This window comes from Pleurodeles waltl, chromosome 12 (assembly GCF_031143425.1).
Source record: "Pleurodeles waltl isolate 20211129_DDA chromosome 12, aPleWal1.hap1.20221129, whole genome shotgun sequence".
Lineage (NCBI taxonomy): Eukaryota > Metazoa > Chordata > Amphibia > Caudata > Salamandridae > Pleurodeles > Pleurodeles waltl.
In genome coordinates, this window is record NC_090451.1 from 21,126,389 (window position 1) to 21,151,655 (window position 25,267).

Sequence of the window (25,267 nt, forward strand, 5' to 3'; positions counted from 1 at the left end):
CTGAACGTCGCTGGAGTCCCCTGTACATGCTCACATTTTACTGTTGGTTCCAAGGGTTGCCTCCTCCATGTTGTGAAGTCTGTTGTCCCAGGGGATCTCTTGTAGTTTGTTGTATAGTCTGTTATAGGACATCTCTTGTTGATTGTTGTGAAGTCTGTTCTTCCAGGAGTTCTCTTGTTGATCTTTGTGAAGTCTGTTCTGCCAGGAAGTCTCTTCTTGATTGTTGTGAAGTCTGTTCTTCCAGGAGGTCTCTTGTTGATTGTTGTGAAGTCTGTTCTTCCAGGAGTTCTCTTGTTGATTGTTGTGAAGTCTGTTCTTCCAGGAGGTCTCTTGTTGATTGTTGTGAAGTCTGTTCTTCCAGGAGTTCTCTTGTTGATTGTTGTGAAGTTTGTTCTTCCAGGACGTCTCTTGTTGATTGTTGTGAAGTCTGTTCTTCCAGGAGGTCTCTTGTTGATTGTTGTGAAGTCTGTTCTTCCAGGAGGTCTCTTGTTGATTGTTGTGAAGTCTGTTCTTCCAGGAGTTCTCTTGTTGATTGTTGTGAAGTCTGTTCTTCCAGGACGTCTCTTGTTGATTGTTGTGAAGTCTGTTGTTCATGGGGGATCTCTTGTAGATTGTTGTATAGCCTATTGTTACAGGACATCTCTTGTTGATTGTTGTGAAGTTTTTTTCATCCAGAAAGTCTCTTGTTGATTGTTGTAAAGTCTGTTCTTCTAGAAGGTCTCTTATTAACCCCTTCGCTGCCAGGCCTTTTCCCCCTCCTGTGCCGAGCCTTTTTTTGGCTATTTGGAGCAGTTCGCGCTTAGGCCCTCATAACTTTTTGTTCACATAAGCTACCCACGCCAAATTTGCGTCCTTTTTTTCCAACATCCTAGGGATTCTAGAGGTACCCAGACTTTGTGGGTTCCCCAGAAGGAGGCCAAGAAATTTGCCAAAAAACAGTGAAAATTTCGTTTTTTTTTTAAAAAAAAGGGAAAAATGGGCTGCAGAAGAAGGCTTGTGGTATTTCCCCCGAAAAGGGCATCAACAAAGGGTTTGCGGTGCTAAAATCACCAGCTTCCCAGCTTTCAGGAACAGGCAGACTTGAATCAGAAAACCCAATTTTTCAACACAATTTTGGCATTTTACTGGGACATACCCCATTTTTACGATTTTTTGTGCTTTCAGCCTCCTTCCAGTCAGTGACAGAAATGGGCATGAAACCAACGCTGGATCCCAGAAACCACAACATTTCTGAAAAGTAGACAAAATTCTGAATTCAGCAAGGGGTAATTTGTGTAGATCCTACAAGGGTTTCCTACAGAAAATAACAACTGAAAAAGAAAAATATTGAAATTGAGGTGAAAAAAACATCACTTTTTCTCTACGTTTTACTCTGTAACTTTTACCTGCAATGTCAGATTTTTGAAAGCAATATACCGTTACGTCTGCTGGACTCTTCTGGTTGCGGGGATATATAGGGCTTGTAGGTTCATCTAGAACTCTAGGCACCCAGAGCCAACAAATGACCTGCACCCTGCAGTGGGTTTTCATTCTATGCCGGGTATACAGCAATTCATTTGCTGAAATATAAAGAGTAAAAAATAGCTATTAAGAAAACCTTTGTATTTCCAAAATGGGCACAAGATAAGGTGTTGAGAAGCAGTGGTTATTTGCACATCTCTGAATTCCGGGGTGCCCATACTAGCATGTGAATTACAGGGCATTTCTCAAATAGACATCTTTTTTACACACTGTCTTACATTTGGAAGGGAAAAATGTAGAGAAAGACAAGGGGCAATAACACTTGTTTTGCTATTCTATGTTCCCCCAAGTCTCCCGATAAAAATGATACCTCACTTGTGTGGGTAGGCCTAGCGCCCGCGACAGGGTATGCCCCAAAACACAACGTGGACACATCACAGAAAACAGAGCTGTTTTTAGCAAAGTGACTACCTGTAGATTTTGGCCTCTAGCTCAGCCGCCACCTAGGGAAACCTACCAAACCTGTGCATTTCTGAAAACTAGAGACCTAGGGGAATCCAAGATGGGGTGACTTGTGTGGCTCGGACCGGGTTCTGTTACCCAGAATCCTTTGCAAACCTCAAAATGTGGCTAAAAAACACATGTTCCTCACATTTCTGTGGCAGAAAGTTCTGGAATCTGAGAGGAGCCACAAATTTCCTTCCACCCAGCGTTCCCCCACGTCTCCCGATAAACATGATACCTCACTTGTGTGGGTAGGCCTAGCGCCCGCGACAGGAAACGCCCCAAAGCGCAACGTGGTCACAGCCAAATTTTTGAAGGAAAACAGAGGTGTTTTTTGCAAAGTGCCTACCTGTAGATTTTGGCCTCTAGCTCAGCCGCCACCTAGGGAAACCTACCAAACCTGTGCATTTCTGAAAACTAGAGACCTAGGGGAATCCAAGATGGGGTGACTTGTGTGGCTCGGACCAGGTTCTGTTACCCAGAATCCTTTGCAAACCTCAAAATGTGGCTAAAAAAACACATGTTCCTCACATTTCTGTGGCAGAAAGTTCTGGAATCTGAGAGGAGCCACAAATTTCCTACCACCCAGCGTTCCCCCACGTCTCCCGATGAAAATGATACCTCACTTGTGTGGGTAGGCCTAGCGCCCGCGACAGGAAACACCCCAAAGCGCAACGTGGACACAGCCAAATTTTTGAAGGAAAGCAGAGGTGTTTTCTGCAAAGTGCCTACCTGTAGATTTTGGCCTGTAGCTCAGCCGCCACCTAGGGAAACCTACCAAACCTGTGCATTTCTGAAAACTAGAGACCTAGGGGAATCCAAGATGGGGTGACTTGTGTGGCTCGGACCAGGTTCTGTTACCCAGAATCCTTTGCAAACCTCAAAATTTGGCAAAAAAAACACATGTTCCTCACATTTCTGTGGCAGAAAGTTCTGGAATCTGAGGGGAGCCACAAATTTCCTTCCACCCAGCGTTCCCCATGTCTCCCGATGAAAATGATACCTCACTTGTGTGGGTAGGTCTAGCGCCCGCGACAGGAAACGCCCCAAAGCGCAACGTGGACACAGACAAATTTTTGAAGGAAAACAGAGGTGTTTTTTGCAAAGTGCCTACCTGTAGATTTTGGCCTGTAGCTCAGCCGCCACCTAGGGAAACCTACCAAACCTGTGCATTTCTGAAAACTAGATGTAGGAAGTTGGCTCTGTATGTGCTATTTCAAAGTAAGGAATAGCATGCACAGAGTCCAAGGGTTCCCCTTAGAGGTAAAATAGTGGTAAAAAGAGATAATACTAATGCTCTATTTTGTGGTAGTGTGGTCGAGCAGTAGGCTTATCCGAGGAGTAGTGTTAAGCATTTGTTGTACATACACATAGACAATAAATGAGGTACACACACTCAGAGACAAATCCAGCCAATAGGGTTTGTTATAGAAAAATATCTTTTCTTAGTTTATTTTAAGAACCACAGGTTCAAATTTAACATGTAATATCTTGTTTGAAAGGTATTGCAGGTAAGTACATTAGGAACTTTGAATCATTTCAATTGCATGTATACTTTTCAAGTTATTCACAAATAGCTATTTTAAAAGTGGACACTTAGTGCAATTTTCACAGTTCCTGGGGGAGGTAAGTTTTTGTTAGTTTTACCAGGTAAGTAAGACACTTACAGGGTTCAGTTCTTGGTCCAAGGTAGCCCACCGTTGGGGGTTCAGAGCAACCCCAAAGTTACCACACCAGCAGCTCAGGGCCGGTCAGGTGCAGAGTTCAAAGTGGTGCCCAAAACGCATAGGCTTCAATGGAGAGAAGGGGGTGCCCCGGTTCCGGTCTGCTTGCAGGTAAGTACCCGCGTCTTCGGAGGGCAGACCAGGGGGGTTTTGTAGGGCACCGGGGGGGACACAAGCCCACACAGAAATTTCACCCTCAGCGGCGCGGGGGCGGCCGGGTGCAGTGTTAGAACAAGCGTCGGGTTCGCAATGGAAGTCAATGAGAGATCAAGGGATCTCTTCAGCGCTGCAGGCAGGCAAGGGGGGGGCTTCCTCGGGGAAACCTCCACTTGGGCAAGGGAGAGGGACTCCTGGGGGTCACTTCTGCAGTGAAAGTCCGGTCCTTCAGGTCCTGGGGGCTGCGGGTGCAGGGTCTTTTCCAGGCGTCGGGACTTAGGTTTCAGAGAGTCGCGGTCAGGGGAAGCCTCGGGATTCCCTCTGCAGGCGGCGCTGTGGGGGCTCAGGGGGGACAGGTGTTGGTACTCACAGTCGTAGAGTAGTCCGGGGGTCCTCCCTGAGGTGTTGGTTCTCCACCAGCCGAGTCGGGGTCGCCGGGTGCAGTGTTGCAAGTCTCACGCTTCTTGCGGGGAGATTGCAGGGTTCTTTAAAGCTGCTCCTTTGGATAAAGTTGCAGTCTTTTTGGAGCAGGTCCGCTGTCCTCGGGAGTTTCTTGTCGTCGTCGAAGCAGGGCAGTCCTCAGAGGATTCAGAGGTCGCTGGTCCCTTTGGAAGGCGTCGCTGGAGCAGAGTTCTTTGGAAGGCAGGAGACAGGCCGGTGAGTTTCTGGAGCCAAGGCAGTTGTTGTCTTCTGGTCTTCCTCTGCAGGGGTTTTCAGCTAGGCAGTCCTTCTTCTTGTAGTTGCAGGAATCTAAAATCTTAGGTTCAGGGGAGCCCTTAAATACTAAATTTAAGGGCGTGTTTAGGTCTGGGGGGTTAGTAGCCAATGGCTACTAGCCCTGAGGGTGAGTACACCCTCTTTGTGCCTCCTCCCAAGGGGAGGGGGTTACATCCCTAATCCTATTGGGGGAATCCTCCATCTGCAAGATGGAGGATTTCTAAAAGTTAGAGTCACCTCAGCTCAGGACACCTTAGGGGCTGTCCTGACTGGCCAGTGACTCCTCCTTGTTATTCTCATTATTTTCTCTGGCCTTGCTGCCAAAAGTGGGGGCCGGGGCCGGAGGGGGCGGGCAACTCCACTAGCTGGAGTGTCCTGCGGTGCTGTGACAAAGGGGTGAGCCTTTGAGGCTCACCGCCAGGTGTTACAGCTCCTGCCTGGGGGAGGTGTTAGCATCTCCACCCAGTGCAGGCTTTGTTACTGGCCTCAGAGTGACAAAGGCACTCTCCCCATGGGGCCAGCAACATGTCTCTAGTGTGGCAGGCTGCTGGAACTAGTCAGCCTACACAGACAGTCGGTTAAGTTTCAGGGGGCACCTCTAAGGTGCCCTCTGGGGTGTATTTTGCAATAAAATGTACACTGGCATCAGTGTGCATTTATTGTGCTGAGAAGTTTGATACCAAACTTCCCAGTTTTCAGTGTAGCCATTATGGTGTTGTGGAGTTCGTGTTTGACAAACTCCCAGACCATATACTCTTATGGCTACCCTGCACTTACAATGTCTAAGGTTTTGTTTAGACACTGTAGGGGTACCATGCTCATGCACTGGTACCCTCACCTATGGTATAGTGCACCCTGCCTTAGGGCTGTAAGGCCTGCTAGAGGGGTGACTGACCTATACTTGCATAGGCAGTGAGAGTCTGGCATGGCACCCTGAGGGGAGTGCCATGTCGACTTACTCGTTTTGTTCTCACTAGCACACACAAGCTGGTAAGCAGTGTGTCTGTGCTCAGTGAGAGGTCTCCAGGGTAGCATAAGACATGCTGCAGCCCTTAGAGACCTTCCTTGGCATCAGGGCCCTTGGTACTAGAAGTACCAGTTACAAGGGACTTATCTGGATGCCAGGGTCTGCCAATTGTGGATACAAAAGTACAGGTTAGGGAAAGAACACTGGTGCTGGGGCCTGGTTAGCAGGCCTCAGCACACTTTCAAATGTAAACATAGCATCAGCAAAGGCAAAAAGTCAGGGGGCAACCATGCCAAGGAGGCATTTCCTTACACTAGAGACCTAGGGGAATCCAAGATGGGGTGACTTGTGTGGCTCGGACCAGGTTCTGTTACCCAGAATCCTTTGCAAACCTCAAAATTTGGCTAAAAAAAACACATGTTCCTCACATTTCTGTGGCATAAAGTTCTGGAATCTGATAGGAGCCACAAATTTCCTTCCACCCAGCGTTCCCCCACGTCTCCCGATGAAAATGATACCTCACTTGTGTGGGTAGGCCTAGCGCCCGCGACAGGAAACACCCCAAAGCGCAACGTGGACACAGCCAAATTTTTGAAGGAAAACAGAGGTGTTTTCTGCAAAGTGCCTACCTGTAGATTTTGGCCTGTAGCTCAGCCGCCACCTAGGGAAACCTACCAAACCTGTGCATTTCTGAAAACTAGAGACCTAGGGGAATCCAAGATGGGGTGACTTGTGTGGCTCGGACCAGGTTCTGTTACCCAGAATCCTTTGCAAACCTCAAAATTTGGCTAAAAAAACACATGTTCCTCACATTTCTGTGGCAGAGAGTTCTGGAATCTGAGAGGAGACACAAATTTCCTTCCACCCAGCGTTCCCCCACGTCTCCCGATAAAAATGATACCTCACTTGTGTGGGTAGGCCTAGCGCCCGCGACAGGAAACGCCCCAAAGCGCAACGTGGACACAGCCAAATTTTTGAAGGAAAACAGAGGTGTTTTTTGCAAAGTGCCTACCTGTAGATTTTGGCCTGTAGCTCAGCCACCACCTAGGGAAACCTACCAAACCTGTGCATTTCTGAAAACTAGAGACCTAGGGGAATCCAAGATGGGGTGACTTGTGTGGCTCGGACCAGGTTCTGTTACCCAGAATCCTTTGCAAACCTCAAAATGTGGCTAAAAAAACACATGTTCCTCACATTTCTGTGGCAGAAAGTTCTGGAATCTGAGGGGAGCCACAAATTTCCTTCCACCCAGCGTTCCCCCACGTCTCCCGATAAAAATGATACCTCACTTGTGTGGGTAGGCCTAGCGCCCGCAACAGGAAACGCCCCAAAGCGCAACGTGGACACAGCCACATTTTTGAAGGAAAACAGAGGTGTTTTCTGCAAAGTGCCTACCTGTAGAGTTTGGCCTGTAGCTCAGCCGCCACCTAGGGAAACCTACCAAACCTGTGCATTTCTGAAAACTAGAGACCTTGGGGAATCCAAGATGGGGTGACTTGTGTGGCTCGGACCAGGTTCTGTTACCCAGAATCCTTTGCAAACCTCAAAATTTGGCTAAAAAACCACATGTTCCTCACATTTCTGTGGCAGAAAGTTCTGGAATCTGAGAGGAGCCACAAATTTCCTTCCACCCAGCGTTCCCCCACGTCTCCCGATAAAAATGATACCTCACTTGTGTGGGTAGGCCTAGCGCTCGCGACAGGAAACGGCCCAAAACACAACGTGGACACATCAAATTTTTTCATAGAAAACAGTGCTTACCTGTGGATTTTGGCCTCTAGCTCAGCCGGCACCTGGGGAAACCTAGCAAACCAGCGCATTTTTGAAAACTAGAGACCTAGGGGAATCCAAGATGGGGTGATTTGCGGGGCTCTGACCAGGTTCTGTTACCCAGAATCCTTTGCAAACATCAAAATTTGGCCCAAAAACACTTTTTCCTCTCATTTCGGTGACAGAAAGTTCTGGAATCTGAGAGGAGCCACAAATTTCCTTCCACCCAGCGTTCCCCTAAGTCTCTCCATAAAAATGGTACCTCACTTGTGTGGGTATGCCTAGCGCCCACAAAAGGAAATGGCCCAAAACACAACGTGGACACAACATATTTTTTCACAGAAAACAGAGGTGTTTTTTGCAAAGTGCCTACCTGTGGATTTTGACCTCTAGCTCAGCCGGCCCCGGGGGGGGTGGGGGGGGGGAAATGCCCTAAAATAAATTTGACCCCCACCCCCCCCAAACCCCCCCTGCCCAGGAGCGACCCTTGCCTACGGGGTCGGTCCCCCTGCGTGACATTGGCGCCAAACAACAAATCCCCGGTGCCTAGTGGTTTCTGCCCCCTTGGGGGCAGATTGCCCTAAAATTGACCAATCTGCCCCCAAGGGGGGCAGAAATGGTCTAAACACAGTTTGCCCCCCCAGGGGAGCGACCCTTGTCTGATGGGTCGCTCCCCATCTCTAAAAAAACAAACAAACAAACAAAAAAACACAAAAAACTAATTTGCCCTGGCGCCTACAGGTTTCTGCCCACCTTGGGGGCAGATCGGCCTAATAATAGGCCGATCTTCCCCCAGGGGGGGCAGAAATGGCCTAAAATAAATTTGCCCCCCGAACCTCCACCCCCCCCCCCCGGGAGCGACCCTTGCCTTGGGGGTCGCTCCGCCTGCGTGACATTGGCGCCAAAAAAAAAATCCCCGGTGCCTAGTGGTTTCTGCCCCCTTGGGGGCAGATTGACCTAAAATCGACCAATCTGCCCCCAAGGGGGGTAGAAATGCTCTAAATACAGTTTGCCCCCCAGGTGAGCGACCCTTGTCTGATGGGTCGCTCCCCATCTCTAAAAAAACAAACAAACAAACAAAAAAACACAAAAAACTAATTTGCCCTGGCGCCTACAGGTTTCTCCCCACCCTGGGGGCAGATCGGCCTAATAATAGGCCGATCTTCCCCCAGGGGGGGCAGAAATGGCCTAAAATTAATTTGCATCCCAAACCCCCACCCCCCCACCAGGAGCGACCCTTGCCTACGGGGTCGCTCCCCCTGCGTGACATTGGCGCCAAAAAACAAATCCCCGGTGCCTAGTGGTTTCTGCCCCCTTGGGGGCAGATTGACCTAAAATCGACCCATCTGCCCCCAAGGGGGGCAGAAATGCTCTAAATACAGTTTGTCCCCCAGGGGAGCGACCCTTGTCTGATGGGTCGCTCCCCATCTCTAAAAAAACAAACCAACAAAAAACAAAACAAAAATTGCCCTGGCGCCCAGAGGTTTCTGCCACCCCTGGGGGCAGATCAGTCTAATAATAGGTCGATCTGCCCCTAGGGGGGGCAGAAATGGCCTAAAATAAATTTGCCCCCCAACCCCCCCCCCCCCCCCCCCCCCCTTGGAGCGACCCTTGCCTACGGGGTCGCTCCCCCTGCGTGACATTGGCGCCAAAAAACAAATCCCCGGTGCCTAGTGGTTTCTGCCCCCTTGGGGGCAGATTGACCTAAAATCGACCCATCTGCCCCCAAGGGGGGAAGAAATGGTCTAAATACAATTTGCCCCCCAGGGGAGCGATCCTTGCCTGATGGGTCGCTCCCCATCTCTTAAAAAAAAAAAAAAACACAAAAAAAAAATGTGCCCTGGCGCCTAGAGGTTTCTGCCCCCCCTGGGGGTAGATCGGCCTAATACCAATAGGCCGATCTGCCCCCAGGGGGGGCAGAGAGGGCCTAAAATAATTTTGCCCCCCCCCTACCCCCCCCCCCTGGGGAGCGACCCTTGCCTACAAGGTCGCTCCCCTTGCGTGACGCCGCCAAAAAAAGATCCCTGGTGCCTAGTGGTTTCTGCCCCCCTTGGGGGCAGATTGACCTAAAATCGGCCGATCTGCCCCCAAAGCGGGCAGAAATGGCCTAAATACATTTTGCCCCTCCAGGGGAGCGACCCTTGTCCAAGGGGTCGCTCCCCATCTGTAAAACAAAAAAACAAAAAAATCCCTGGTGCCTAGTGGTTTCTGCCCCCCTTGGGGGCAGATCAGCCGAATCAAAATAGGCTGATCTACCCCCCAGGGGGGCAGAAATGGCCTAAAATAATTACCCCCCCCCCCCCCCCCCAGGGAGCGACCCTTGCCTAAGGGGTCGCTCCCCTTGCGTGAAATTCACGCAAAAAAAAAAAACTCCCTGGTGTCTAATGGTTTCTGCCCCCCTTGGGGGCAGATTGGCCTCATCAAAATAGGCCAATCTGCCCCCAAGGGGGGCAGAAATGGCCTAAATATAATTTGCCCCCTAGGGGAGCGACCCTTGCCTAAGGGGTCGCTCCCCACCTAAAAAAAAAAGAAAACATAACAAAAAGAAAAGAAATGATCCCTGGTGCCTAGAGGTTTCTGCCCCCCCTGGGGGCAGATTGGCCTCATCAAAATAGGCCAATCTGCCCCCAAGGGGGGCAGAAATGGCCTAAATATATATTGCCCCGTAGGGGAGCGACCCTTGCCTAAGGGATCGCTCCCCACCTAAAAAAAAAGAGAACATCACAAAAAAAAAAAAAGCTCCCTGGTGCCTAGAGGTTTCTGCCCCCCCTGGGGGCAGATCGGCCTAATAATAGGCCAATCTGCCCCCAGGGGGGGCAGAAAAGGCCTTCCCAAAAAAATGCCCCCCCTGGGAGCGACCCTTACCCAAGGGGTCGCTCCCGTTGCGTGAAATTCGCGCGCAAAAAAAAAACTCCCTGGTGTCTAAAGGTTTCTGCCCCCCTTGGGGGCAGATTGGTCTCATCAAAATAGGCAAATCTGCCCCCAAGGGGGGCAGAAATGGCCTAAATATAATTTGCCCCCTAGGGGAGCGACCCTTGCCTAAGGGGTCGCTCCCCACCTAAAAAAAAAGAAAACATCACAAAAAAAAAAAATAAAAAATAAAGGTCCCTGGTGCCTAGAGGTTTCTGCCCCCCCTGGGGGCAGATCGGCCTAATAATAGGCCAATCTGCCCCCAGGGGGGGCAGAAAAGGCCTTCCTAAAAAAATGCCCCCCCTGGGAGCGACCCTTGCCCAAGGGGTCGCTCCCTTTTGGCAATTTCATTGAAAAAAAAAAAATCTGCTTCCAGCGCGATGGGGGAGACCCTGTGACTAATCAGCGCGCGCTCGCGCGCTGACGTCACAGGGGGGGTTGGGGGTGGGAGGGGAAGGGCTTCCCCTTCCATCCCTGACTTGGGGGGGTGGGGGAGAACCCCACAGAGGGAGCGCTAGCGCTCCCTCTGGGCTCTGTGCACAGGACGTAATGGTTACGTCCTGGGCACAGCAGCACTGTGCCTCAGGACGTAACCATGACGTCCTGGGCACAGAAGGGGTTAATTGATGTGAACTCTGTTGTTCCAGTAGTTCTCTTGTTGATTGTTGTGAAGTCTGTTCTTCCAGGAGTTCTCTTGTTGATTGTTGTGAAGTTTGTTCTTCCAGGAGGTCTCTTGTTGATTGTTGTGAAGTCTGTTCTTCCAGGAGTTCTCTTGTTGATTGTTGTGAAGTCTGTTCTTCCAGGAGGTCTCTTGTTGATTGTTGTGAAGTCTGTTCTTCCAGGAGGTCTATTGTTGATTGTTGTGAAGTCTGTTCTTCCAGGACGTCTCTTGTTGATCGTTGTGAAGTCTGTTCTTCCAGGAGTTCTCTTGTTGATCGTTGTGAAGTATGTTCTTCCAGGAGTTCTCTTGTTGATTGTTGTGAAGTCTGTTGTTCATGGGGGATCTCTTGTAGATTGTTGTATAGCCTGTTGTTACAGGACATCTCTTGTTGATTGTTGTGAAGTCTGTTCTTCCAGAAGGTCTCTTGTTGATTGTTGTGAAGTTTTTTTCATCCAGAAAGTCTCTTGTTGATTGTTGTAAAGTCTGTTCTTCTAGAAGGTCTCTTATTAATTGATGTGAACTCTGTTGTTCCAGGAGATTGCTTGTTGATTGTTGTGAAGTTTGTTGTTCCAGGAGATCTCTTGTTGATCGTTGTGAAGTCTTTTGTTCCAGGGCGATTGTTGCAGGTTGTCAGGTCTCTTCTTCCAGGTGGTCTATTGTTGTATTTTGTAAAGTGTGTTGTTCTAGCAGGTATGTTGTTGTTAATTCTATGCTTCCAGGAGGTCACTGCTTCCATGTTCCTATACGACTGTTATTACTAGATGTCTCTCCTTGTGAGTTTAGATGACACTGCTGTCTCTTGGGTGTTTTTCCTTCCTGCACACTCTGCACATTTCCTGCTGCATGTTGAGATGGGTCTGCTTGTAAATGGTGGACTGTGATTTTGTCATTGGGGCTCATCCTATATGCGAGGGTTCAGTATTGCAGCCATTGTCTGTTCCTGTACAGTCAGATGTTGCTATTGTCACTGAGGTCTCTCGCTGTATGCTACATCATGCTGTCGCTCTCCCTGCATCTCTTGCTGCTTGCTTGGGGTATCAGTGATTCTCGTCTGTCTTTTGCAGCCTGTCTCGTCTGTTTGCCGACACCCAGAGAGTACTCTTTCTTGGACGGAACAGTGAGCTTGTGGAGGGATTCAGGCGTCTCTTGGCTGCTCTCCGTGACCTTCAGGGGCGCCAGCCTCCAAGCACAGGTAAAACCCATGATGCATCCCACATCAGAGTAGGGTGTCTGGTTTTGGGTGCAACGAGTCGTCGCCACCTCCCTACCCCAAAAAACAGTACTGATACTCTCCTGTAACAAATGTCTGTCGAATTACAGCACTGTGTGTAATACATAATCCCAATCTACTTTCTGGTGAATTATTCTGGAATTAATCTTCATTGCCCAGATTGCTGTAATCAGCCCACAGAATCCCAGACACTACATCATGTCTGCTTGCCTGTAACGGAGTCCTTGTCGCGCATAAGGAGACCAAGGCGCTCTCCGGGGGATGCTCAGAGGATGAGTTCTGGCATCACTGCGGTATTCTCAAGGTACTCAGGGCAGGTGTACTAAGGGTACGCTCACAAAAAGTGCACACAAATTGCTCACCAACATTTTGCAACCAGACCTGTGCACTAATACAAAATCACCATTCTCCGGGGTTCCCAGAATGACCTTCTTAATGAATACTATCTAGGCAAGTAAATTGCAATTTGTGACCCCCCTATAATTTGTTACAAACATATACACACACTTGTTCCAAGGCACAGCAGACCACCATCCTTGTGTTTGCATCCCAAATGGAAAACATTTTTAAAGCAGCCTGTGAGCCAGAGCTGCCGTAAACAATATCCGTTTTTAATGTGGGGGGACATCAGGATGAGCGGGAACACTGTCTGCTCCTGTGGAGGCTGCCAGCGTGATTCCTGAAGGAGACGCAGTCTCCGGGGACCTCTTCCCCATCACAGATCAGCCACCACCTCCCTGGAGGGGTGGGTAACCGCTCAGTGGTTTGGAAGAATGCCCTGGGCTGGCACCTAATGGGCAGAGCTGGCAGTCAGATTGTGGGGAGCGAGCCTGCCTGAGTATTTCTACATGAGATGCCAGGTTTGAAATGGGATTTCTTCTCAGACTGCAAGGCACTACATTTGATACATGGTGTCTTCTTTTGAGGTGAAAAATTGCACAAAGTGCAGCAATTCTTGCCATCTGAAATCTGTCTTGAGGATGTTGGGGGCTTTTGTTGTGGCACTGGAAGGACAGACAGGGTCTCAGTCTGCTGCTAAGATAGAAACAGCTCCACAGGAGCCAGCATCCAGTGATGTGGAGGTATCAGACAAGAAGCCCACATTCATGGCCTTTTCTGAGTGATCAGTATTAATCCCAAGACTTGGGGTTTTTGAGAGGTGCACTCTTCCCTTGGGACCAAAAACAGCTCAGTTTTGATTGTTCCACCGGATTGCCAAGGGTGCGTGCTTTCAGACTGCGTTTGCAGCTGCACCGAGGTGCGTGGATTGACACCTCCACAGGTAGGCTAGCAGGGCGCTAGTCCTTGGGCTGAGTGGCCACGCTGCACCGTGCTCAGCACTGTTACCCTCAGGCTGGAGTACGTGCTGTGAGTGCTGTCAGTGCTCTTTGGCCCTACATGCAGGTTGGCATGTTCCTGTGATCTCTCTTTTTATCCATGGCTTCCTTCCCCTCCCCTCCACACCGGTGCACTGTGCAGGGGTTCTGCCGGGGTATCCGGGGGCAGACCCCAGGCACCGCCTCAGTGGAGCGGCAGCTTCTAGGAGCTCCTCCGCTGGTGCTGCTTCTGTGTTGGGCGCTACTCTGTGGCATCCTCCTGCCTCAGGGTTAACTGCCTCCCCTTGCTGTGGCACCCCTGGTCGTACCAGCAGTTATCCTCTGCCGGATCCAGCCCCAGATGCTTTGTTATGCGCCTCATGTAATGCCATGGTCTCTGGGCACTGCAGACAAAATAGTAACATGGAGTAACGTAGAACCAAAACCAATGTAAGAAAATTATGTAAACAAGTGAATGTAAGTTACTTCCTAAAGTGTAAGTGAAAGGAAATGTTTCTGAATTCCCTGGGGAGAAAATTGAAAATGTATGGCTGAGCATGAGAAGAGGGTAACATCGGATCTAACCACACCAAAAAGTGGAATGTTCAGAGAGGCTTGCGGAAGGATCGCAGAGTATGGGGCCGTGTTTCTTTGATCGGACGTAGCGATGGACAGTGCAAGGGTTCGTAAAGGGACCCTGGGCCCTGCCGGCAGTGAAGATGTTTCAAGATAAAGGAGAACATGCAGAACGAGCACTGAAGTAATACCTAGAGCAGCCTTATCTTTACTTGGAGACGGCGAGTCTGAAAGTACTGATGCGAGTATCAGTTGCACAGTACTGATGCTCAGTGTTTGGTGTAAACTACTGATGCCCAGTGTGGGTTGTAAACTACTGATGCTCAGTGTGGGTTGTAAACTACTGATGCTCAGTGTGGGTTGTAAACTACTGATGCTCAGTGTGGGTTCTAAACTACTGATACCCAGTGTGGGTTGTAAACTACTGATGCCCAGTGTGGGTGCTAAACTACTGATGCTGAGTGTGGGTTGTAAAGTACTGATTCTGAATGTCAGTTGCACAGTAGTGATGCCCAGTGTGGATTGTAAACTACTGATGCCCAATATGGGTTGTAAAGTACTGATGCCGAGTGTCAGTTGCACAGTACTGATGCCTATTGTGGGGTGTAAACTACTGATGCTCAGTGTGGGTTCTAAACTGCTGATGCCCAATGTGGGTTCTAAACTACTGATGCTCAGTGTGGTTTCTAAACTACGTATGATGAGTGTCAGTTGCACAGTACTGATGCCCAGTGTGGGTTCTAAAGTACTGATGCCGAGTGTCAGTTGCACATTACTGATGCTCAGTGTTGGTTGTCAACAACTGATGGCGAGTGTCGGTTGTAAAGTACTGATGCTCAGTGTGGGTTGTAAAGTACTGATGCTCAGTGTGGGTTGTAAAGTACTGATGCTCAGTGCGGGTTGTAAACTACTGATGCCCAATGTGGGTTGTAAAGTACTGATGCTGAGTGTCAGTTGCACAGTACTGATGCCTATTGTGGGGTGTAAACTACTGATGCTCAGTGTGGGTTCTAAACTACGTATGACGAGTATCAGTTGCACAGTACTGATGCCCAATGTGGGGTGTAAACTACTGATGCTCATTGTGAGTTCTAAACTACTGATGCTCAGGGTGGGTTCTAAACTACTGATGCCTAGTGTCAGTTGCACAGTACTGATGCCCAGTGTGGGTTGTAAACTACTGATGCCCAGTGTGGGTTGTTAAGTACTGATGCTGAGTGTCAGTTGCACCGTACTGATGCCCAATGTGGGGTGTAAACTACTGATGGTTAGTGTGCATTCTAAAATACTGATGCCCAGTGTGGGTTGTAGAGTACTGATGCTCAGTGTGGGTTGTAAAGTACTGATGCCGAGCGTCAGTTGCCCAGTGTGAGTTGTAAATGACTGATTCCCAGTGTGGTTTGTAAACTACTGATGCTCAGTGTGGGTTCTAAACTACTGATGCTCAGTGTGGGTTGTAGAGTACTGATGCCCAGTGTGGGTTGTAAAGTACTGATGCCCAGTGTGGGTTGTAAAGTACTGATGCTCAGTGTCAGTTGCACAGTGCTGATGCTCAGTGTGGGTTGCAAACTACTGATGCTCAGTGTGGGTTTTAAACTACTGATGCCGAGTGTGGATTGTAAACTACTGATGCCCAATGTGGATTGTAAACTACTGATGCCCAATGTGGGTTGTAAACTACTGATGCCAGTGTGGGTTGTAAACTACTGATGCTCAGTGTGGGTTGTACAGTACTGATGCAGAGTGTGGGTTGTAAACTACTGATGCCCAGTGTGTGTTGTGAAGTACTGATGCTGAGTGTCAGTTGCACAGTACTGATGCTGAATGTGGGTTGTGAACTACTGATAACCAGTGTGGGTTGTAAAGTACTGTTGTCCAGTGTAGGTTGTAAACTGCTGATGCCCAGCGTGGGTTGTACACTTCTGATGCCCAGCGTGGGTTTTAAACTTCTGATGCCGAGTGTCAGTTGCACAGTGCTGATGCCCACTGTGGGTTGTAAACTACTGATGCTCAGTGTGGGTTTTAAACTACTGATGCCGAGTGTGGGTTGTAAACTACTGTTCCTCAGTGTGGGTTTTAAACTACTGATGCCGAGTGTGGGTTGTAAACTACTGATGCCCAATGTGGGTTGTGAACTACTTATGCCCAATGTGGGTTGTAAACTACTGATGCCAGTGTGGGTTGTAAACTACTGATGCTCAGTGTGGGTTTTAAACTACTGATGCCCATTGTGGGTTCTAAACTACTGTTGCCCAATGTGGGTTGTAAAGTACTGATGCAGAGTGTGGGTTGTAAACTACTGATGCCCAGTGTGCCTTGTGAAGTACTGATGCTGAGTGTCAGTTGCACAGTACTGATGCTGAATGTGGGTTGTGAACTACTGATGCCGAGTGTGGGTTTTAAACTACTGATGCCGAGTGTGGGTTGTAAACTACTGATGCCGAGTGTGTGTTGTAAACTACTGATGCCGAGTGTGGGTTGTAAACTACTGATGCTCAGTGTGGGTTTTAAACTACTGATGCCGAGCGTGGGTTGTAAACTACTGATGCCCAATGTGGGTTGTAAACTACTGATGCCCAATGTGGGTTGTAAACTACTGATGCTCCGTGTGGGTTGTAAACTACTGATGCTCAGTGTGGGTTTTAAACTACTGATGCCCATTGTGGGTTCTAAACTACTGTTGCCCAATGTGGGTTGTAAAGTACTGATGCAGAGTGTGGGTTGTAAACTACTGATGCCCAGTGTGCCTTATGAAGTACTGATGCTGAGTGTCAGTTGCACAGTACGGATGCTGAATGTGGGTTGTGAACTACTGATGCCGAGTGTGGGTTGTAAACTACTGATGCTCAGTGTGGGTTTTAAACTACTGATGCCCATTGTGGTTTGTAAACTACTGTTGTCCAGTGTAGGTTGTAAATTCTGATGCCCATCGTAGGTTGTAACCTTCTGATGCCCAGCGTGAATTGTAAACTACTGATGCCGAGTGTCAGTTGCACAGTGCTGATGCCCACTGTGGGTTGTATACTACTGATGATCAGTGTGGGTTTTAAACTACTGATGCCGAGTGTGGGTTGTAAACTACTGATGCCCAATGTGGGTTGTAAACTACTGATGCCAGTGTGGGTTGTAAACTACTGATGCTCAGTGTGGGTTGTAAACTACTGATGCTCAGTGTGGGTTGTAAACTACTGATGCTCAGTGTGGGTTTTAAACTACTGATGCCCATTGTGGGTTCTAAACTACTGTTGCCCAATGTGGGTTGTAAAGTACTGATGCAGAGTGTGGGTTGTAAACTACTGAGGCCCAGTGTGCCTTGTGAAGTACTGATGCCGAGTGTCAGTTGCACAGTACTGATGCTGAATGTGAGTTGTGAACTACTGATAGCTAGTGTGGGTTGTAAAGTACTGTTGTCCAGTGTAGGTTGTAAACTGCTGATGCCCAGCGTGGGTTGTACACTTCTGATGCCCAGCGTGGGTTTTAAACTTCTGATGCTGAGTGTCAATTACACAGTGCTGATACCCAAAGTGGGTTGTAAACTACTGATGCTCAATGTGGGTTCTAAATGACTGATGCCGAATGTGGGTTGTAAATGACTGATGCCGAATGTGGGTTGTAAACGATTGATGCCCGGTGTGGGTTGTAAATGAGTGATGCAGAGTGTGGGTTGTAAATGAGTGATGCTGAGTGTGGGTTGTAAACAACTGATGCTGAGTGTGGGTTGTAAACGACTGATGCTGAGTGTGGGTTGTAAACTTCTGATGCCTGGTGTGGGTTGTAAACGAGTGATGCCGAGTGTGGGTTGTAAATGACTGATGCGTGATGTGGGTTGTAAATGATTGCTGCTGAGTGTGGGTTGTAAATGACTGATGCGAGTGTGGGTTGTAAACCGACGGATGCCGAGTGTGGGTTGTAAACGACTGATGCCGAGTGTAGGTTGTAAACAACTGATGCAGAGTGTGGGTTGTAAAGTACTGATGCAGAGTGTGGTTTGCAAAGCACTGATGGCGAGTGTGGGTTGTGAACGATGGATGCCAAGTGTGGGTTGTAAACGACTAATGCTTAGTGTGGGTTGTAAACGACTGATGCTGAGTGTGGGTTGTAAACGACTTGATGCCGAGTGTGGGTTGTAAACGACTTGATGCCGAGTGTGGGTTGTAAACGACTGATGCAGAGTGTGGGTTGTAAACGACGTATGCCGAGTGTGGGTTGTAAAGTACTGATTCTTGGTGTGGTTTGTAAATGACAGATCCCCACCATTGTGGGTTATAAAGTACTGACCAGTTAGCTACCAGGCACTTCCTCTAGCCTGAGCTACAAGTCATGAGAAGACAGCATAGTGTCCATAATTGAGAAGTTAAACATCACAGATGCTTTGCTTGGAGTGCTTTTCGTTCCCTCACTGGGCTGGGGTCACAGCGGTCTAGTGGCATGCCAAGTAGGCCCAAACAAACTGCAGGAAGGCGCTCTAGGGCTGCTCACCCTTTTCATATGGCTTGTCTTCTGAGAGTGAGATGGCAGCAGCTTACCCTTTAGTGATCACATGCTGCCTCGTCACACTACACCGAGGTCAGTAACTCAACATGGACCAACTGAGGTCTAGTGTCTGCTGCTTCTGACAGTAGCTAGCCTGAAGCCGGGGTCAGACATCCCTCACCGTCAGGAGTGAACAGCCCTCAAGGGGCCTTGAATCGGGGCAGAAGGAGTGAGCAGCCACTTTGTGGCCCCGAACTGGACAATGGGGCAGGGCACCTCTCCATGATCCTAATCAGACAGAAGGCAGCGAGTTGTCCCTCAGTGGCTGAATAGCGGGTGCAGCAGTCGGTTGTTCCTAAGAGACCTCATGGAGAGTTAGGGTGGAGTTGGGCTGTCTCAAGTGCTTGAATGAGTGACGGAGGGTTGGGCAGTCCTCTGAGGGTACAGTGAAGGGTGCAGAAGAGATCTATGCCTGTGAAGGCTGGTTGAGAGTTGGAATAGTGAGATATACTCACATGTGTGTCTGTGTTGCTCTTCCATTGCCTCTTCTTGCCCGTTTCCCTCCTTCACTCCTGCGTATCTCCTTCTACCTATCGTGTCTTCTCTCTCTTCTCCCTTTCTATCCTTCTCCTACTCCTGCCGTCTTTCTCTCACATCCTCTCTTCCCTCCCTCTCGCCTTCTTTCTCCGTTTTATTCACTCTTTTTCTTTTTCCTCCTCCCTGGCCCTGTTCTTGTTCCAACCCTCCCTTTTCTCTTTTCCCTTCCTTTGAATTGTTTCCAAACGGTGTCTTTCTTTCAGAGTGGATTCTCCAGGACCTTCTGAAGCCCGCGGAGACGTTCTCCCGGTTCCTGCAGGGGAATGCCTCTCTGTCTCCAGAGGTAGCGGAGACCCTCCTGCAGGCTCGGCTCACGCCCCGCATCGTGAGTACCTTTCTAGGTGGTATCTGTGGACCATGGTTCTGTCTTTATATAACTGCCCCTTGGGTAAGAATCCATTAGAAAAGCAAATACATTCCTGTGATGAACCCATTGAGCAGTTGAGCACACAGTCCCTCGGAAGTAGCAGCTGAAGTCCGATCGACAACAGAACCCATGGGCATTGGCTCGGCAAGCTGAGCTCGAAGGGCTGATCGACTCCTGCCACATGCGGGCACACATGCTGGGCAAGCGTAGACATGGAAATGGCCTTCAGTAAGGTGCCGGGGCTTGAGGCATGTCGTCTTCGGTGGACAACCACTCGTTGGTAAAGGCTTGAGTTATATGCCTCCTCCTGCGCAAGTAGGAAAGGACATTGACGGACCAATCGTGAGTAGTAGGAACCGTGTTAGTTAAGCTATGTGCTGCAGTGCACTTGGAGAGACACCAGAAAAGGGCTAGTAACTGAGGAGCCAGCGGAGAGGGCCCGTGAGTCAGTGATTCCTCCACTCGCTGGAAGAGTGGCCTGTGATTCCTCCACTCGCTGGAAGAGTGGCCTGTGATTCCTCCACTCGCTGGAAGAGTGGCCTGTGATTCCTCCACTCGCTGGAAGAGTGGCCTGTGATTCCTCCACTCGCTGGAAGAGTGGCCTGTGATTCCTCCACTCGCTGGAAGAGTGGCCTGGGAATATTGGCAGTGTATCTGGCTCAAAACTCTGAAAACTGATGTTTGTCCAAATGTGAAGGTCTCTTGAGTGCAGGTGTGACTGACATGTGCCTCATTCCAAGGGTTTTAAGTTGATTCGCTTAAGTTTACAATTCATAAAGCCATACAGAAAATAATTTAAAATAAACATTTGAAGTGGGTAGATGGAAAGCCCTGTTGATCAGGAGTGGGCTCATTTTAAACATTAATAATTAGAGCAGGATTTATTGTATTTAAAGCGGGAGGTTGGCGGTACGCACTGGGGCAGTTCCTCGCTGCTGTCAGCGGCCCCCTTCAAGCAGTGTGGTCACTTCAGCATGGATGTAGACAGCTTCAACCATCACTCTTTTCAAGGAAGCAAGATAAATCCTAAAGGTGTGGTGCGTTGGTGGTGGCTGCCTTGGCATTGCCACAGTATTTACTTAATTTATTTTTTTTGCACTGAAACTGTCCCACGATTCCCTTCAACAGTAGTGAGATTTACGAAAGGGTTTCTTGTCATCCACCTTGTATCTCGATTTTTTCCTTCTTTCGTTAGAGACAGCATTGCCTTTTATTCCACCAGGTGTTTTCTTTTTTTCTCTGTCGGTATAATTAGAATGGATCGCCAAACGGTGGCAGTATGTCTGCCAATGATTTTGATGGGCCTGTTTCCTGTCAGGTCTATGAGGCGCAATGTCTAAAGGCAAAGGCTAACCTAGGCTTCCCATGTGCTGGTGACTAGTGGTTGACGCCTCCATCCTTCAGCCTTTCCTTTCTTTCCCCAGCTGTCTTTCGCTCGGATGGGGGTGCAGCTGAAGGAGGTGACGTGCAGCACAACATTGCTATCGCAGGTTTTAGTGATCAGCAGTAATAAGTCATTCGGTGAGGTGCAGAGAGTGCTGTGCGCCTTACCCGAGTCCACCTTGCTGGCCATGGAACGGTCCTTCCTCTCACAGGTTGATTACTTGCGTCTGGTACAGGTAAGTGTGACACCTTCATCCATGTCCTGTGCTGCTGAGTGTGTGTCTCTCTGTGAGGAGCGCAAGGCTCCGATTGCTGGAAGCTTAGTCCATAGTTGTACCATAGGTATGGACCTGGTCTACATCTGCACCTTAGGTATGGAACTGGTCTGTGGCTGTACCTTAGGAATGGACCTGGTCTACAGCTGCACCTTAAGTGTGTACCTGGTCTACAGCTGCACCTTAAGTGTGTACCTGGTCTACAGCTGCACCTTAGTTATGGACCTGGTCTACAGCTGCACCTTAGGTATGGACCTGGTCTGTGGCTGTACCTTAGGTATGGACCTCGTCTGTGGCTGTATCTTAGGTATGGACCTGGTCTGTTGCTGTACCTTAGGTATGGACCTGGTCTGTGGCTGTATCTTAGATATGGACCTGGTCTACATCTGTACCATAGGTATGGATGTGGTCTACAGCTTCCTCTCCCTTTACTGCCCTGAGACCACTGACAGAGGAGACGCTTCTGCTGCTTTCAGTGCCCTGAGACCACAGACAGAGGAGAAGCTTCTGCTGCTTTCAGTGCCCTGAGACCAGTGACAGAGGAGAAGCTTCTGCTGCTTTCAGTGCCCTTAGACCACAGACAGAGGAGAAGCTTCTGCTGCTTTCAGTGCCCTGAGACCACTGACAGAGGAGGAGCTTCTGTTGCTTTCAGTGCTGTGAGACCACTGACCGAGGAGAAGCTTCTGCTGCTTTCAGTGCTGTGACACCACTGACAGAGGAGACGCTTCTGCTGCTTTCAGTGCCCTGAGACCAGTGACAGAGGAGAAGCTTCTCCTGCTTTCAGTGCTGTGAGACCACTGACAGAGGAAGAGCTTCTGCTGCTTTCAGTGTTGTGAGACCACTGACTGAGGAGAAGCTTCTGCTGCTTTCAGTGCCCTGAGACCACTGACAGAGGAGGAGCTTCTGCTGCTTTCAGTGCTGTGCGACCACTGGCAGAGGAGGCGGTTCTGCTGCTTTCAGTGCAGTGCGACTAGTGACAGAGGAGAAGCTTCGGCTGCTTTCAGTGCCCTGAGACCACTGACAGGAGAAGCTTCTGCTGCTTTCAGTGCTGTGAGACCACTGGCAGAGGAGGAGCTTCTGCTGCTTTCAGTGCTGTGAGAGCACTGACAGAGGAGGAGATTCTGCTGCTTTCAGTGCCCTGAGACCACTGACAGAGGAGGAGCTTCTGCTGTTTTCAGTGCTGTGAGACCAGTGGCAGAGGAGAAGCGCTTCTGCTGCTTTCAGTGCTGTGAGACCACTGACAGAGGAGAAGCTTCTGCTGCTTTCAGTGCCCTGAAACCACTGACCGAGGAGGAGCTTCTGCTGCTTTCAGTGCTGTGAGACCACTGACAGAGAAGGAGCTTCTGCTGCTTTCAGTGCCCTGAGACCACTGACAGAGGAGGAGCTTCTGCTGCTTTCAGTGCCCTGAGACCACTGGCAGAGGAGGAGCTTCTGCTGCTTTCAGTGCTGTGAGACCACTGACAGAGGAGAAGCTTCTGCTGCTTTCAGTGCTTTGAGACCACTGACAGAGGAGAAGCTTCCAGAAGCTTTCAGTGCTGGGAGACCACTGACAGAGGAGAAGCTTCTGCTGCTTTCAGTGCAGTGCAACTAGTGACAGAGGAGAAGCTTCTGCTGCTTTCAGTGCAGTGCGACTAGTGACAGAGGAGAGTTCCTACAGTGCTGTGAGACCTCTGACTGTAGAGAAGCTTCTGTTTTCAGTGCTGTGAGACCAGTGACAGAGGAGAAGCTTCTGCTGATTTCATTGCCCTGAGACCAGTGACAGAGGAGAAGCTTCTTCTGCTTTCAGTGCTGTGAGACCACTGACAGAGGAGAAGCTTCTGCTGCTTTCAGTGCTGTGAGACCACTGACAGAGGAGAAGCTTCTGCTTTCAGTGCTGTGAGACCACTGACAGAGGAGAAGCTTCTGCTGCTTTCAGTGCTGTGAGACCTCTGACTGTAGAGAAGCTTCTGCTGCTTTCAGTGCCGTGAGACCGCTGACAGAGGAGAAGGTGGAAGTTCTTTGATGCTTCAGCACTTTTCATTTTTTCTAAGAGTGTCGTATGCTAGGCCATGCATGTCTGTCAGGGTAAGCATTATTAATGTGAATGTGCAGCTGACGTTTAAAGTCACAGCTCACGGTCTCTACGCGCTTCCCCACGCAGGAGAGGATGTTGTCCGAGGCGGATGCCGCGGCCGAGGTGATGGAGGCTTTGGACGCCGTCTCTCAGGGGATACAAGTTCTTGCACAAGAGGTAAAACCATCATCTCCTTTTGTGGTAAAACACTGGCACCAGCCAAACCTCTCTCTTTCACGGGGGCGGCGGGTGGGCAGGTTCAGCCCTAGAACCAGGTGATGAGGGAAGAAGGACATGTCAGACCCTCCCAATATGTAGAGAGAGAAGGCTCTTACGTTGTGTCTAGACACAAGCTCTGCTCATGGGCTGCGAGGTTGAGGCGTCCTTTGGGGAACAGCATGGATGTCTCACCTGCTCAGGATTGGGGGCTTGGAGGAGAGCACGAGGGGCTCTCGCACTCAGGATAGTGCGGATTAAAGGGCAGCACGGAGTGCTCCAACATTCAAGATTGAGGGACTTGGACAGCTTCATGGGGGGTCTCAAGTTCAGGATTAAGGATGAGGCCTCCTGCTGTGGATTGGGAGTCTCTGAAGGCAGCGTAGCAAGCCCTGGAGGTCTAGATCAAGGCTCATGGAGGACTCCTGCTCCGGGCTGAGGGTCTCGGAGGCATAAACTTTCAGGCTCATATCAATGAGGAAGGGATCTGGTGCTTGAACAGAGTTTCTGCTCGGGAGGTACTTCACTCTTCGAGACTGAGTAGCTGGAGGTCCAGCGTACCTCCAGGAAGAGATGGCAACAGCATACCATTGAATGTCTTGGAGTGCAGCACGGGAGACTCGGAGCTCGAGGAAAGAGATGTCCGAAGGAGCTCAGGTGGCCACCTACAAATTAGCAAATGGGAGCTGAGCCCATCTTAATGAACCGGAGAACAGAGAGGCTCAGACAGCCTTTGAGTGAGTTCTAGATATGGGACATTATAGAGTTTAGACCCAGAGGCAGAGAAGTGACAGAGCCGAGGACTTGCGGGTCCTAAAAGTTGAATAAGGCTCATGTCATCCTCCGGATAGGGGACAATCAGCTCATCCCCAGCGTCGAAATATACATTCTCGTTATCAGTTAGAACACGGACAGATGCCAGTGATCGGGTAACAGGCAGCCTGTGGAGATTTGTGCACTGCAGGGTGTGCAGGGGACTAACTGTCCTCTAAAACCCCTCCAGAGCCTCCTTGCATCAGCAGACAGACATGCTCTCCCTGGGTAGAGCGCCCCAGATGTTGTGGAGGTCAGGTGTCCACGTATGGTCGCACATATAGATGAAGCATTAAATGCCTAGATATTTACCTTGCTTTGTTGCCTCCTGCCTCCTCGTAGGTTCCTGCTATGTCCAGCTTCTCCGACTTCCAGAAGGAGGTTCAAGGCCTGGCGCAGCGTAACACCAGCACTTCACAAGGAGTGTTTGAAGCTGTATCACGGATTGTTTGTGGCCCTCAGGGCTCTGGTGGACTTAAGATACCATCACTGAACTGGTACGAAGACAACGACATCAAGGCTTTCTTAAATCGAAGTACCGCAGAGAGTCGGGAGACTTCGCAGGACAACTCCACAGGTGAGGGGAGCTGGGTCCTGGGTCACAGGTTCTGTTTCAAGATGGGGTGGTGCAGAATAGCTGAACTGCCCACTCAAGGACGAGTCGCCTGGGCGTCGCTTGGTAAAGCACAAGCTGGATCCCAAAATAAAGCTGGTGGTATAAGAACAGTAGCTGTTTGTGACTGAAACATTTAAACTTTGGAGCATTTGAGTTTGTAGTACTGGGTCTAAGTGTTCAGTTGAACTAGAAATGGTTTTGCGTTGAGTCCCTTAGATTGCACCAGTCTGCATCATTGCATCGTTGACTTGCACACGACTGGCCATTGCACATTAGCGTGCACTGTGTGATTCAGATGTTAACACTACGCTTGCACGAAGTTTAATAAAGTTGTGTGTGAAGTGGATGTTGGCTGGCTGGGAGTTGTGGTACTACTCTGCCACTTTAAACAGACTGTAACAAACAGCACGCCGTTACTCATGCATTTTGAGTTTTGTTAGGTCTGAGAGGTACTCACAGCAGTTTGCAAGAGATGAAAGGC

At 49.5% G+C, this 25,267-nt stretch overlaps 1 protein-coding gene across 3 annotated transcripts in view; it reads left to right on the plus strand.

Moving 5' to 3' along the window:
* The window catches only part of ABCA7 (ATP binding cassette subfamily A member 7), a 243,777-nt gene that overhangs the window by 29,412 nt on the left and 189,098 nt on the right, over positions 1 to 25,267 (plus strand). For all 3 annotated transcript variants that reach the window (XM_069218017.1, XM_069218018.1, XM_069218019.1), the window contains exons 5-9: positions 11,935 to 12,062; positions 19,267 to 19,388; positions 20,855 to 21,049; positions 23,229 to 23,318; positions 24,513 to 24,747. In XM_069218017.1, coding sequence (XP_069074118.1) covers positions 11,935 to 12,062; positions 19,267 to 19,388; positions 20,855 to 21,049; positions 23,229 to 23,318; positions 24,513 to 24,747 — 770 coding nt within the window. The remainder of the gene's footprint in view (positions 1 to 11,934; positions 12,063 to 19,266; positions 19,389 to 20,854; positions 21,050 to 23,228; positions 23,319 to 24,512; positions 24,748 to 25,267) is intronic.